This window comes from Marmota monax, unplaced genomic scaffold, assembly GCF_021218885.2.
Source record: "Marmota monax isolate L192 unplaced genomic scaffold, Marmota_monax_Labrador192_F-V1.1 WCK01_AAM20220418_F8-fsc00052, whole genome shotgun sequence".
Classification (NCBI taxonomy): Eukaryota; Metazoa; Chordata; class Mammalia; order Rodentia; family Sciuridae; genus Marmota; species Marmota monax.
In genome coordinates, this window is record NW_026693473.1 from 7,001,272 (window position 1) to 7,016,071 (window position 14,800).

The window sequence follows — 14,800 nt, forward strand, 5'->3', positions numbered from 1 at the left end:
AGAAATGCTCTGACTATAATCTAAACGTGGGAATTAAAGGTAGAACCAAACGCTCAAAATTTGAAACCATTCAAGTAATGTAAAAGTGGAACATATCCCTTCATTTTAGACCAATTAGACCTCGCTAATATTGCAATCAGGGTCTAGCATGTTTTTCAGTGTTTTCACTGAAAAATACAAGAGCCTGTCAGATTCAGTCATTTTCCTGATTATAATCTAATCTTATTGTGAAATCCAGACATATAAGTGCATAAGAACATATAGACATATAGTGCATAAGAACAATAAAGAGGGAGGATGAAGTGGGGTAGGAAGGGATCATCTATCGGAGTTCAGAGAAAAGGAATCCGCGTTATGAATAAAATTTTCAATCAGTCCTGAAGAATTATTAAGTAGAATAGGCTAGAAGCTGAGAGCAATATTCCATATTGAAAGATCAGCATAAACACATCTGGCTATGATTTGTGATGGTATATATAGAGAACATTGAGGTCACAGATGGGAAAGTTCATGTCAGAGAGCAAAAGAAAACAAGGTTGGAGATATCTCATCCATTATTCAAGGCCCAACTCTTAAAAAAAACAAAACAAAACAAAAACCCTTGATTAACACTTCCCTGAATTCCTAAATTCCCATTTGCATTTAGGAATTTTGGCAACTCAGTGCCAAAGTTGATTAGTAACAACTTTGCTCAAAGAATGTTTCTATGAACTCTTAATACTACATGCTAGTGGTCTTCAGCAAATTTCATAATAAATTACTGATGTCTGTTATGAGTGTGGGTCAATTCAATGGCAATATAACATACTTAATATGTAAAATTAATGAATGTTTTGGTTTCCATTATACTAGTTTTCCTAAAATTGTTATTTTTAGAGCAGAACTTCATTTTATAATTGAGACTTCAACCATAATGACTGTTTACTCATAGATTCCATATTAACGCTACAATGTTATAGATCAGTTGCCAGATGTTTCTTTCCAAAATGTACCATCATTACCTTCCACATTTACACATTCTGACAAGTTCTTACTAATATGGCCTCATACACACATATCCCTTTATATTTGCAACATACTATGCTAATCCTTAACTGACCAAATTTATAGATTGAGTTTTATTAGACTAGATTTAAGGTCCTTAATATATTAAACTCTACGCTGTATCTCATACCTCAGAGCTGATGTTAATAGGAATTAAATAGAAAGGATAAATGGAAAACAGCAGAGACAGAAAATAGGTTATGTACTCACACAGGAGAAAAGTTTGGGAGGAGAGAAAAACTTTGTCTTTTTCTTGATACTGAGGCTTGAACCCAGGGGCACCTTACCACTAAGCCACATCCCCATCCCTTTAGACAGGGTCTCGCCAAATTGCTTAGCCCCTAAGTTACTGAGGCTAGTCTTGAGCTTGAGATCCTCCTTGCCTCAGCCTCCCAAGTCTAAGATTACCTAAGTCTATAGATATTTGAAGACCAAAAGAAAGATCTGTGGGCTTGCACAATGGCGCACACCTATAATCTCAAGTGACTCTGGAAGCAAGGCAGGGAGATCCCAAGTTGGAGGTTAGCTTCAAAACTTAGTGAAACGTTGCCAAAACATAAGTAAATAAAAAAGGTGGGTACTGTAGCAAGATGGTAGATCACCCCTGGGTTCCATCCCCAGTACCACAAGGGGAAAAAAAGGACTGTGGATATGGGGAAAAATGAAGATGCTACATATACTATTTGTGAAAACAGTTCTAGGTTTAAAACAAAACAAAACAAAAAAAGAATGCCAGGAAAAATAGATCAAGGAGTAATTTTTGAGATGTTTAAGGACTTGAGGTTTCAACTGGTACCTCAAGAAAATTTAAAATATAAGGGAATTCTCTCTATTCCCTTAATATTTTCCAAAAAGGTGATAGCATTCTATGAGAATATCAGAAATGGATTCTTGGGGCTGGGGATGTGGCTCAAGCGGTAGCGCGCTCGCCTGGCATGCGTGCGGCCCGGGTTCGATCCTCAGCACCACATACAAAGATGTTGTGTCCGCCAAATACTAAAAAATAAATATTAAAAAAAAAAAAAAAGAGAAATGGATTCTTTAGAGGGGAAAGGGGAAAGAAAAGAGGGGAAGGGAATCATGAACTGAAATAGATTTCCCTGCATGTATGAGTTAGTCAGAATGAATCCAACTACTACATATAATAACCATTAAGCTCTTAAAAAAAAAAAAAAGAAAGAAAAAAAAACAAAAGTAATGGGAATCTTTGTAGGGAGCTCACCAGAATCTGGTGATGAAAAGTGATTAAGATGGTTACAAAAAGGCTGTGAACAAAAGGGCTACAGGGATCTACAGCTTATTCAACTATTGCTCTAGGGGAAAAGCTGAAAAAATAGGCAGTGTGTGTTATTCAGTCTTAACAGTGAACTTCCCTGCTTCATTCATTTCAGCCTGTTTTACAGGCTAAAAGTTAACTCATTCAGTAACAGGAGCAAAGGTTTTACCCAAATCTCATTTGCTCTTTTCAGCTCTGCACCTTACTACATCATGCAGAAATAAAAGTCTTTTCCTGTCTACTATTCATTAGAAATATATTATGGTTTAAGACATAGAAACACTGGGATTAAAATCTTGGTCTCATTCTTTTTTAATGTAACAAATAAGAAGCACTAATAATTGATTTTTTAAAACTATATACAAGAAAATTCAGATAATATAGCTGGGTGCAATGGCATACACCTGTAATCCCAGTGAATGAGGACGTTGAGGCAGGATTACAAATTCTAAGCAAGCTTCAGCAATTTAGTGAGGTCCTAAGAGTAGCTTAGCAAGACCCTGTGTCAAAATAAAAAAATTAAAGAGGACTGAAGATGTGACTCAGTGGTTAAGCACCCGAGTCAATCCCCAGTACCCCCCCCCCAAAAAAAAAATGACATACCTTGCTTGTTTTACCAAGCTTTTCAGGTAGTAAACTGACATGGGTGAGAGGAAATATTAGAAATATGTAATTTCCAAGCAAATAATCTTTAAATCCCCACAAATGGTTTACAATAGTAAAATTCTTGTCAAATGCTTAGAGTTCATATTGAAGTGTCATTTGCAAAAAGATTAACGGGGCATAGTGGTGCACCACTTTAATACCCATCACTTGGGAGGCTGAGGCAGGAGGATGGCAAGTTTGAGGCCAGCCTCAGCAATTTAGTCAGTCCCTCAGCAACTTAGGAAGATTCTGTCTCAAAATAAAATTTAAAAAGAGCTGGGGATATAACTCAGTGGTAAAGCACTCCTAGGTTCAATCCCTAGTACCTGTCAACCCCCCCCTGCCCCCCAAAAATAACGACAAAGACTAACTCCTATGTCCAAAATAACTCTTTAAAGGTAAGTTTAAATCATATGCTTGGTTGTTTTTGTTTTTTGTTAATAGTGACCAAAAAAAAAAAAAAAAAAAAAAAGTCATAGAATTCTGGTAAAAGTTAAAATTTTTCATCAGGAAAGAAAAGATATCGTTGCCTGCATTTGGAATGTATGGAATTCATTCTCTATAGTGCCAAGTGAGCTAGTTTCCTTATTACCACTTTGTAGAAAAAAAGAAGAAAATAAGCAAAAATTAGCCTGAAATTGCATATACTAAGTGAATTACAAAGCTATTGTCTGTAACTTACAATAAGCTTATCTAACAAAAACACAGAAGTGTTTTATGATTTGCTTCCAATTAAAATTGTGGTGAAGTTTATGCCTGTTTAAAAAAATACATAATGTCTGATTAGAAAGAACACTGACCTTTTCTAATAAGTCTCCCTAACTCAAACACCAAAGTAATGAAGTACTGGTCAATACTGGTATAGGAGGTTTACTTACCATGTTACAAATGCTAAAATGTGGCTATAACCAATTCTTAGATATCTGACAAGCCTTATAACACTCTACTTTCGGTGGCTATTCAATTCACAGAAGCAGTTTATTATAAACTGAGAATTATAAGATCTGAGGCTCAACACAATTGCTGCATTCAATGGAATATATTGGGTCTCACTTTATTAAGATGTAAAAAGAAGAATTAAAACTGGGTGATCGATAAAGGTTCATTGTAAGTAATCTGATTTCCTTCTTTGAATTACTCCTGGATACCTCCTATAGGAGGCTATGAATGAAATGGTCAAAAGGAGTTAAAAGGAAGCCAATAGAAGAGACTAGACTGATTTGCCAATTTAGCTGGTAGGTAACTTTCCAGTTCCTAAAAGTTATAAATGTAAATAAAAGTTCTTCACAATTGAGCTGGTAGTTAACACTTCAAATCCTAAAAACTATATATGTAAATAATTACTACAAAGTTGTTTATAATATAACACAATCTAAAAACCACAACTCAATCTTCATAGCTAAGAATAAATCATGTGAAACCTGTTACATTTTATTTGTTAAAAATGAACAGCTTCAGAATAGATCTAAATGTAACTTTTCCAAAAAACACCAAAAAGTACAGTGTAAAGCACCTCCTCATTAAATACAAACTTCATTTTGTGATGCACTGCATCAATGTTTTGCATACACCTTGATGCAAAGGAAATTTTAAATTGCATCCTGTTAAAATAAAAACAAAAACAAAAACAAACTTTAAGAACTGAACAAGGATGACTACAATGACATTCCAAGGAAGGATATTTTCTTTCAACATTGTATGTTTTTGTTTATATCCAACATGTTAGCACTCAGAAGAGTTTTAATTTAGGAAAAATTTGAAAGAAAATTAAATTACAGATGCATGAAGAACAAGTTTAATATACCAAAGACACTTTGTTATTTGATGCACTTACTTTCAACATTTGGGGCAATTCTTCGGGTTTTCCAAAAAATGGCATTAATAATACCTCTATATAATAATATTTAAAATAACAGAAAAATGAGAATACTTTTATACTGTTTTTCCACAAACTGTTCTAAAAACAGAAAACTCATGCCCAGTTGTTTTTCCTTTGCTTTAAAATGAGATACCAGCAATTCTAAACTTGTCTAAAATGTATTGTTCTTGGGTCAAATGTAAGTATTTAAACTTGAAAAATGTTTTGCAATGAGTCCTTGGCCTCTATGAAAAGTACCGAATAGCTAAGGAGAATTATGTTTATTTTCAAATTCTGTGACCGGTTTCCAATAATCCCTTATCAAGTAGAAGTACTGGCAGAATACCAGATAGTAAGGATCAGATATAATTCTTTGGTATAAGCATGAAACTGTTACTGATAACTTTCCATGACTAGCATAAACCAGTAAGTAAACCAAGGAGCATGAGACAATGATGTGTAGTATACAATGCAAGGTAGGCAGAAGTGATAACCTAAATGTTTTCTTTTATAGGAAAAGTCAACACTAATAATATATGCCAGAGAAACTTAATACTTCCTTAGAGGTTTGAACATCAAAGGAAACCAAAAGGTCAAGTTTCAAAACGACCAAACTTCTGAACTTGTAGCTGGAGCATTTTGCTGGATTTTGGCATTTTACTATAATTTATAGTATACAACTAGCTGGGGACTCATAGCACTATCTTGGCACCATAAAATTACTCCCTCCACCCCTCCAAAGTAGGGAAAAAACTTTCCTCATATATTTGAACTTTGTATTTTACAGGAAATCAAAGTGAAAGGTATACAAGGTTATAATGTAATTCTATTACAATTCTGCATTTTTTTCTTTGTTACATTTACAGTATATTTTTGTTTCGGGAGCTATAAACTGTTTAATTTAGCAAGCTTTAAAATTTATAAATTTTAACTTTTGAATAAGAATTGTAGTACTTTATGGCTATTAATTTTACTATCAAAATATCTAAGGGACTCAATTCATTTTTAAAATTATAAGGCTTTTATAGTATTACCTGTCAAGAATTAGTGGACATTAGAAAGACTTCACTAAATCCAAAAAGTATACCTATAACCTGGATTTTGAAGTTTTTCACTTAAGTTTCTGGTCCTTCAACTTACTACTTTCCTTTCATTAAATGCTTTCTTCATTTAATAAAACAGAAAACTGTCAGGTTTTTACATCAGATCTTCTCCAACGCCCTATCAGATAACTTCGTAAATATGCATTTACAGCCTTGAAATGCCAATATTTTAAACTGAGAATAATGCCAAGAGCAACATTTCTTGTTAAAAGTTCATCACTAAAGATTTACAACTCTGGGGGTTTAATCTAACACTACCTGAAAAATGAACCAAGTTCCAAATATTTCCATACATCTTAAAAGCCAAAACTGAAATTCTCATAAGATTTTTAAAAAATATATCTATTGGAGAAAAGGCAACTGCACTTTTTACATCCACAACTAATAAAGGATCAGTGACAGTAACAAAGGGACCTACTCAGATTTCTGAAGACCAAGATTCACCATGGTGAAATCTAAAAAAATGAGCAAAGGTGATGAGATCCTAAATACCACTATCATAAAAATAATCAATTTCTATCTTTCTGTCTTCCTTCTGCTGCATGAGGAACCAAAGAAGTAAACAGAACTGTTCCATATGGGCCAACCGTGAAATCTTTAAGAAGAGATAGGTATATTCCCTGTTATTTTTTCAGGGCATTATTTTATACATGTTTAAAAAAAACTTCAAAAATAAAGAGTTATTTAGCCTTGTGAATATTTTGAAGTAAAGTTTCTTGAATTTCTGTGATGAACTCTTCAAGCAATCCAACTTTTCAACCAGAGTCATCACTCAAAAGTTCCTTTGACATGTGATCTATCCTACAGTTACAAAGCGGCTTCCTCCTTTGTTGAATGTCAAAGTGGCTCTTTGTTCCTTTAGGATTCCAAACCGTTCATTCAAAGTCATCCCTGTCTATAGAAAAGAAAAAAAGAAAATTACTTGACAGAAAGCTATATTTTCTTTGGAATAATAATGTGACCTTATGACTGATTAACAGTAATATTAATAATAGTTAACATTCTGAATGTTTATATATATGATCTCATTTGAACCTAACAACATAAAATAGGTGAAAGTAGGGAGGGTTGGTTAGGAAGGTAGTTAAGCTGTCTACTAACAGCTTCAGAGTTTAAACTGGCAATCTGACTCAGATCCCCTATCTCCAAACAATCAAAATGTCCACATTACACACTACATAAACCACACATATATGTATATTATAAAGCCTATGAGTCGTATACTTAGGATACTTCTATCTGAATTATTTTTAGGCTCTGGAAACACTGCCACCAATTTTAGTGATGTCTCTGATAAAAGTAAGAGTTATGTGGCCCAGTGATAAGAGTGATTGCCTAGCGTGCTCAAGGCCCCAAGTTCTATCATCACTGCACGAATAAATTAATAAATGTATTGTTTTTATTATTTATTTTTTAGTTATAGGTAGACACAATATCTTTTATTTTTATGTGCTGAGGATCAAACCCAGTGCGAGCACTCTACCTCTGAACCACAACCCCAGACCAAAATAAATGTATTTTAAAAAGTAAAAAAAAAAAAAAAAAAAAAAAGTTTTTCAACTTGTACATATTTAAAAACAAATTATCTTGAATTTCTAAGTTCACAATAGAAATTCAAATAAAAATCTGGTTTCTGTTTAACAATTCACAAAATGTTCCCAAAGTAACAGAATAAAATAAAAATAAAGTAAGTTTGACCCAGTTTTATGAGCCATATCCCCAACCCCTTTTAAATAATTTTTATCTTTTTCTTTTCTTTTTTTGGTGGTGCTGAGGATTGAACCCAGGGTCTTGTGCGTGCAAGGCAAGCACTCTACGAACTGAGCTATATTCCCAGCCCAATTTTTTTCTTTTGAGACAGATTATTACTAAATTGCTGAAGCTGGCTTTGAATTCTCAGTCCTCCCTCCTCAGCCTTTCAAGTTGCTGGAATTCCAGGTATGAACCACCATGCCCAGCCCAGATTCTTATTTTTAATGGATATCAAAATAACATATGAACTCCAACATTCATTCATGATAATAGTTCTCAAGAAATTAGGAACAGATAGAAATTCCCTCAATCTGATAAAGGTAATCTTTGAAAAATTTGACAACATCATACTCAATGGTGAAACATACCAGTGAGTACGATGGTGAAACATTTAATGTTCTCTCCTCAGGCTCTGAACCAGGCAAACACAAAATGTCCTACTACTTCAACACTGTACTGGAGGTCCTAGCCATTATAATAAAGCAAGAAAAATAAATGGTTTCAAGATTACAAAAGAATTTGGAAACTGACAGACTGTTTTTGTGGAAAATCCTAGGGAATCTACAGATTCATTAGAAAAGTAAGATCACAAGATGCAAGTTTAATACAAAAACTGTCAGAACAGATATAAATTCACACTCATTAGGATGGCTACAATCAAAAGACAATATGTCAAGGATGTAGAGAAATTTAGAAACCTCATATATGCTAGTGGAAATGCAAAATAGCACAGCTACATCTTTGGAAAAAGCAGTTCCTCAAAAGGCTAAATATGGAGTTAACACACAATCTACCACATTTCTCAAGGACAAATGAACACATGTTCACATAAAAACTTTTACACAAATGTTCAAAGAATCATTATTCAAAATAGTCAAAGAATAGAAACAACTAATGAATGAATAAATAAGATGTGGTATATAAATGTGATGAATTTCAAACAATAAAAAAGAAATGAAATACTAAAATGGATGAACCTTAAAAGCAGTAATGTAAATGAAAGTGCCAGTCACAAAAATGAATGGAATTATAATAGATATTGTATAATTTAATTCATGAAATGTCAAAACGGGCAATCTACAGAGACAGAAAGCAGATTAGTGGTTTCCTAGGGTTGGGGTGGAGGACTTAAAACATCCGTTTTAATTTGCTATTCTACATTTTTGTTATTAAGATACTGTTAATGAAAGGTCTGAAGAAATACAGAAAACCTTTTTACCTGTTTTCCAACACTATTTATGTCAAATTGTAGAGGGACACCTTTAGGAACTTTCTTAACATCAGATTGCTCCCGTTTTGTTAAGAAAGAAGGTACAGCAGTCCGAGTTAATCGTGGTTTCTGAGTTCTATTAGAAAAAAATATAAATTAACAATTAAAAGCAGATAAATCATTTGGTACTTAAAATATCTTGATTTGTGAACATGTTCAAATGTATTTAAGTTATCTTACTGTATTGTCAAAACAAAGTATTTGGGGGCTATGGTTGTGGCTCAAGTGGTAGAGCGCTCGCCTAGCACACGTGAGGCAATGAGTTCGATCCTTAGCACCACATAAAAATATAATAAAGCTATTGTATCCACCTAAAACTAAAAAAAAAAAAAATTCTTTAAAAAAAGTATCTGGTTCATAACTATAGAGATTAAAATTTATTATTTTTCATAGAATATCCTTTTAGGTAGAATGAGAAGGTTTTTAACAATTTCAAATGAATGGTGATATCCAAGTTTTGGTCTTCTACTAAAATAACTTGTAAGCTCTTAGAGAACCATCCAACATTCTTTTGATTTTAATCATCAAGATGGCAAAAGATCAGAAACTCCATAAATCTAGAAAGTTTACAGTACAATAAATAAAAGATAAACTAAATTAAGTTCATCTAGATAAGAGAATGTGCCATGAAGGCTTTAAAGAGTAAAGGTAGGTCCATGTGGTCCGAAAAGTAGATGTCCAAAATAGAGGAAGGAGAGAGTAGTATGTGTACTATCATCTCATTTGTTATCATGTATACATTAAAAATATACATTTACTTTATATGCATAGAATTTTTTTATATATATTTCTTAATTGTTGATGGTCCTTTATTTATTAATTTATATGTGGTGCTGAGAATCGAACCCAGTGCCTCACACATGCTAGGCCAGTGCTCTACCACTGAGCCACAACCTCAGCCCTGCATAGAATTTTTAAAAATAAAAATATAAAAGAAACTGAGGGTAGCTGCACACGCCTATATATAATTTCAGCTACTTGGGATGCTGAGGTGGGAATATAGCAAATTTGAGGCCAGTCTTGGCACTCATTGAGACCCTGTCTCAAAAACTAAAAAGGGTTAGAGGTGTAGCTCAGTGGTAGAGGTCCTCTGGTTTCAATTCTCAGTACAGTAAAATAATAATAATAATAATAATAATAATAATAATAATAATAATAATAATATAATCCTAATAATAAAAATAGAAACTTAACAAGGAGTTATTTGAGGCTACAGAACCAAGAGGTTTTTTTCAACTTTAAACTTTTTACTATACTATTTCCAATTTGTGTCATGTGTATTACTTTTTTTTTTTTTTTGTGGTGCTGGGGATTGAACTAAGGGCCTTATACATATGAGGCTAGCACTTTATCAACTGAGTTGTATCCCCAGTCCATGAGTATTATCTTATCATTACATTTCACCTTATCCCAAACTGGGCATCGTACTCTGAGTACAAGTTCAATACGTTTCTGTTATCTCATATGCTAAGAGTGTTACAATTCTTGTAAAAAGAAAGAAAAGGCTTACACTGGGCATTGCACTGCTCCAGGATTGTCAATGGATACAGTTAAAATTCCTCCATTTGTAGTGGAAGTACGCCATCTAGTTTCAAAAAAAATAAAAATTTCATTAAAATGGAAGTTTATAAATCCTATATTATTTTCCACATAAAAATAAATTATCTACTTATTTTGATGCTGGGGAATAAACCCAAGGCCTCATACATGCTAAGTAAGCATTATACCACTAAGCTATAACCCAGCCCCTTATTTATTTTCTTTAAGTTTAAGAAATACAGACGCTTATATATAACAAATCAGCACTTTGGCTGTAGGAACTGGCACTTGAATTTTTAGCTAAGTATCAGTGTAATAAATATATTTAAAAAATAAAAACAGAAGGGCCTCTAATGAAACCCACCAGCCTCTCAACCCAGTAGCTTCCTCCCCATTCCCACTCACCAGAAGCAGCATGTCTAATCTTTCCTATTTTTACTGCTTACTGGTAATTTCCAGTTCACTAAAAGAAGTGTTCATGTAGTTTCCTACCAGTAGGCTACGTTATTTTAAATCTCTATTTCTTATAGTAGTGTCTTTTAAAAACCCCTCTACTATATGGGAGGATAATACTCCCTTGTAATCTTTCTTTCCACCTTATCTCCCACTATTTATCAGCTCTACTTTTATATTAACATTTGTGAAAACGTGACATCTACATTATATTCTATTTTCAAATTAACCATTCCATGCTTTGTCTACAAATTGAATCTCAAAGGTCAAAACAAATAGAACTATGTCATTATTATGTAGATATGATTCACTGCAGTCGCAACCGAAGACTGTTAATTCTTTTCTTATGGTTTCCAGTGTCATACCTTCTCTACTAAAGAATGCTGCCAGCATTAGGCGCAAATAGCATTTTTTCTTATATTCTGATTGCTCAAAATCATGCCCTACTAAACTTAGTGTCATATTTCAACCATGACCACATTTTATGTTTTAATTTCCAAAAAGTGGCCATAATATTTAACAGTTGAATCTCAAAACTTGATAATTAGAGTGTTACAACTCACAATTGGGGAGTGTAATTGTAACAGAAACACATTTTTTGGATATAGAGAAAAAAGAGGTGAAGGAAAAATGTTCTATTGTTTTCAAAGTTTTACAAATTTTATAAAAGTTCTACTAGATTTTCTATTCATATAAAAGCAGTTACGGGTGGGGGCGGGACAGGCAAAAAGCTGTTTCGTTAAAATAAAATAACAGGCAATGAAAAATAAATATGCTAATTTACCTGGTTCTCAAACTATTACAACAATGACATGTGCAAACTCAAAAGTGTTTGAGGGAAAAGAGTAAAAATAGGATTTACTTGGGGCTTAATTTCATTTTGGGTCTCATTTAATTTCTTTCAGACTGGGGCACACGGTAAATGGAGTAGCTAATGTTCTGTGAATTTTAAACGCACATCTTGAAAACACAAATTGAAACTTACTGACGAGTTCTCTTTGCTACTACATCGTCTAGCAGTTGTTCTGTGTTCAACTGGGCCTGAACCTAGAGGGATAAAGAGAAAGCAGTGGATCCCAAAGAATTTGAATTCAAGCATCTATCATGCACTGAAACACTTTATAACTCAGTGTGGCGTGTGTAAGAGTACAGGAGAGGGGTCTGTGCAATTCTGGCAAAATCTCTCTGTTGGGGTTATTGTATTAGAACAAGTGAAAAATACAAATTTATTATTAAATAATAAATTAAATTCTTGTAAGAAGTTGCTACTGAGAGCAAAAAAAGAAATGTAACAAAGAACTAACCTAAAGTTGTTTCCCGCATTCCAAATGTAATCCCTGCCTCAACCAAGAGCTATGACTATGATTAAGAGTAAAGGATTCTCTTTGGGTAAAAAGAAAACACCATTAAGGCTTCTTAATACCTTTAGGCCTCTTCTAAAAAGAAAAGTTGCCTGACGAGTATCTTTCTGATGGCTTAATTTATTTCCACTCCTGGTAAAATTAGCTGGGATGTTATTTCTGCAACAAAAACAAATATGTCATGTGTTATCTCAGATACGTTGCTTTCAAATATTTGAGTAAAAATAAGCAAAATAGTTACATTCATAGGCTGAAAACTTGAATGTAACAAAGACTTCAAACTGTTCACTTATTTCAATGAATCTATGAAGTTGATTTATAAATATCTCCTTCTGCAGCATATCATAAACAAACTGGCTAATTTTGAACTAATTGGTTTTCCAAATATTCAATTCTCTAATATTCCACCTGTCTTCTGAAGAAATTTACAAGGTTACATTTTAATGCTAATTCCTGTAATATAAATTTGGTGAAAACGTAAATTTACAGATTTGCTTTAGGATTAGTAAAAAACAATCACACCTAGGCACATTCATGTCAAACTGAAAACCAAACATAAGACTTGAAAATAACCTTTCCTCCTTCAGCTTTCTCTTCCTACTAACCCAGAAACCTTTATATATTAGTATGAACCACAGAGAGACACTCTTTCACTTTCCTATTGTTTCATGTTCATAAATTACATTTGATTTGACTTTTACCAATTCCCTTCTATTTTCAATAGAAAGTTGGTGAAATATGAGAAAAAAATTCTTATTTATCTACTACATAAACAGGTGCTTAATAGGCTACCTAATCCTATTTCCAGTAGTACAGAGGTTAAAATGCAAAATTCCTCTAGTTAGTCTAATTAACATGTAAATCTCTTATAAACAACATGTTCTTATTTGAGAAGGACCCCTTTCACAAAAGGTACTACCAAATGATTCTCAAAAATGAAAAGAGCAACTGCAATTCTAGCCACTCCATTTATACAAAGACTTCATTCTAGATTTGATATGAATTATCTTCTATGAGATAAATAAATGGTATTGGACACTGAAATAAGATAATTTCATGGCTTGTCAGCTTCCTTTCTGCCTACTTTATCCTTACATAGAACAGAATGCCACAACAGGTATAACTTTTAGGTTTGTGTTATTCCTTTTATTATGAAAGTAATTTCAGCCGAAGAAACATTCACAGAATTTTTTTCTTTCTAGTTTGCTTTTTCCACAAAAATCTACATTATGATTCAGTGTTGTAGTAAGAGACACAAGACTGAATAATCAATTCAACTTACAGAATTTCCAGTTTTAAATAATACTAATTGAGGTGATAGAATTTTTACCAAAATGATCAGTTTTATGATTTTATTCTATTTGTCAAGGGAGGTAAAGGAGAGTGATGCTTTTAAATAAATTTATATTAATTCAAGTCATCCAAAATACAGTGTCCAAGAAATAAGGAAACTATTACTAAATGCTTCCATGTACGATTTCAGATCAGATATCTCAAATATCTGTCTTGAAAATAACAAGAATCACTATAAATGTATTCTTCTGAACACGTACTAAAAGAAGTATTTATTAATGCAGTACAGTGCATTATTTACTTATTCCTGAGTACTTACTTTCTGTTTAACTGGTTAGGTCTCTTGAGAACGGCAACGGGTTTCCTTTGTACTTCATTTTGTCTCAGAAGATTTGCCTTCCTTTTTAACACTGGAAAATATCGTTCTATATTCTTTCAGAAGGCAAGAAACTATATTAATTGGATTGTTTTTTGTTAATAAACCTTACTACAGTAAATCTGATGCAGAATGGACAGAGACTGACAACTGCTTGGATCTGTGAATAAGGGTGATGGAGAAACTAAAATGACAACAGCCACATTACACTTAATTTCTTGTGGTTCTCAGGGGATGTGTAGGTGATGGGGAAATGTGATTCTGGAGCTCAAAAAAAAAAGAATCAAAAACAGAGATGAAAACTATGGAATATTTTATATAAGCATGATTCTGATTCTTAAGCTATGGTTTAGATAAGTCTCAAGGTCCATGTATTATAGGTGTCCCCAGGGTATTGCTACTGAGAGGCTATGGAAGTTTCAAGAGGTAGGGCTTATAGAGAAGTCCTTTGATCATTGGAGGCAGACTATGGGATTTCCGCCCCTTCCTCTTTGCCTTTTTGGTCATGAGGAAGGCAATTTGCTCTGCTACATGCACCTGCCAAAGGCCTAAAGCTATGAATCCTGCCCCTCCTAGTCTTGGACTGTAACCTTCAAACTATACGTCAAAATATACCTTCTTTATTTATAAGTTAATTATCTCAAGATATTCTATTAACACACTAAAGCAAGGGATAAGAGGACCAAGTTCCAAAATAAATACGTGAAAAAGAAAGAACAGAGGGTATAATAGCAAAGAAGTCGGAGTCAAAATGGTTAGAGAGGAAAATTCAATATCATAAAAAACAAGGATGAAATGTCCACTTTTCTTTCCATCGCGTATTAAACTAA

General features: G+C 33.2%; 1 protein-coding gene across 2 annotated transcripts in view; it reads right to left on the bottom strand.

Annotated features, from left to right (window-relative positions):
* Positions 1-4,375: 4,375 nt before the first annotated feature.
* Positions 4,376-14,800, bottom strand: part of Fyttd1 (forty-two-three domain containing 1) — a 38,404-nt gene continuing 27,979 nt past the window's right edge. For both annotated transcript variants that reach the window (XM_046457833.2, XM_046457832.2), the window contains exons 4-9: positions 13,914-14,026; positions 12,364-12,460; positions 11,926-11,987; positions 10,459-10,533; positions 8,898-9,024; positions 4,376-6,821 (exon numbers count right to left, since the gene is read on the bottom strand). In XM_046457833.2, coding sequence (XP_046313789.1) covers positions 6,723-6,821; positions 8,898-9,024; positions 10,459-10,533; positions 11,926-11,987; positions 12,364-12,460; positions 13,914-14,026 — 573 coding nt within the window. In that variant the 3' untranslated portion in view covers positions 4,376-6,722. The remainder of the gene's footprint in view (positions 6,822-8,897; positions 9,025-10,458; positions 10,534-11,925; positions 11,988-12,363; positions 12,461-13,913; positions 14,027-14,800) is intronic.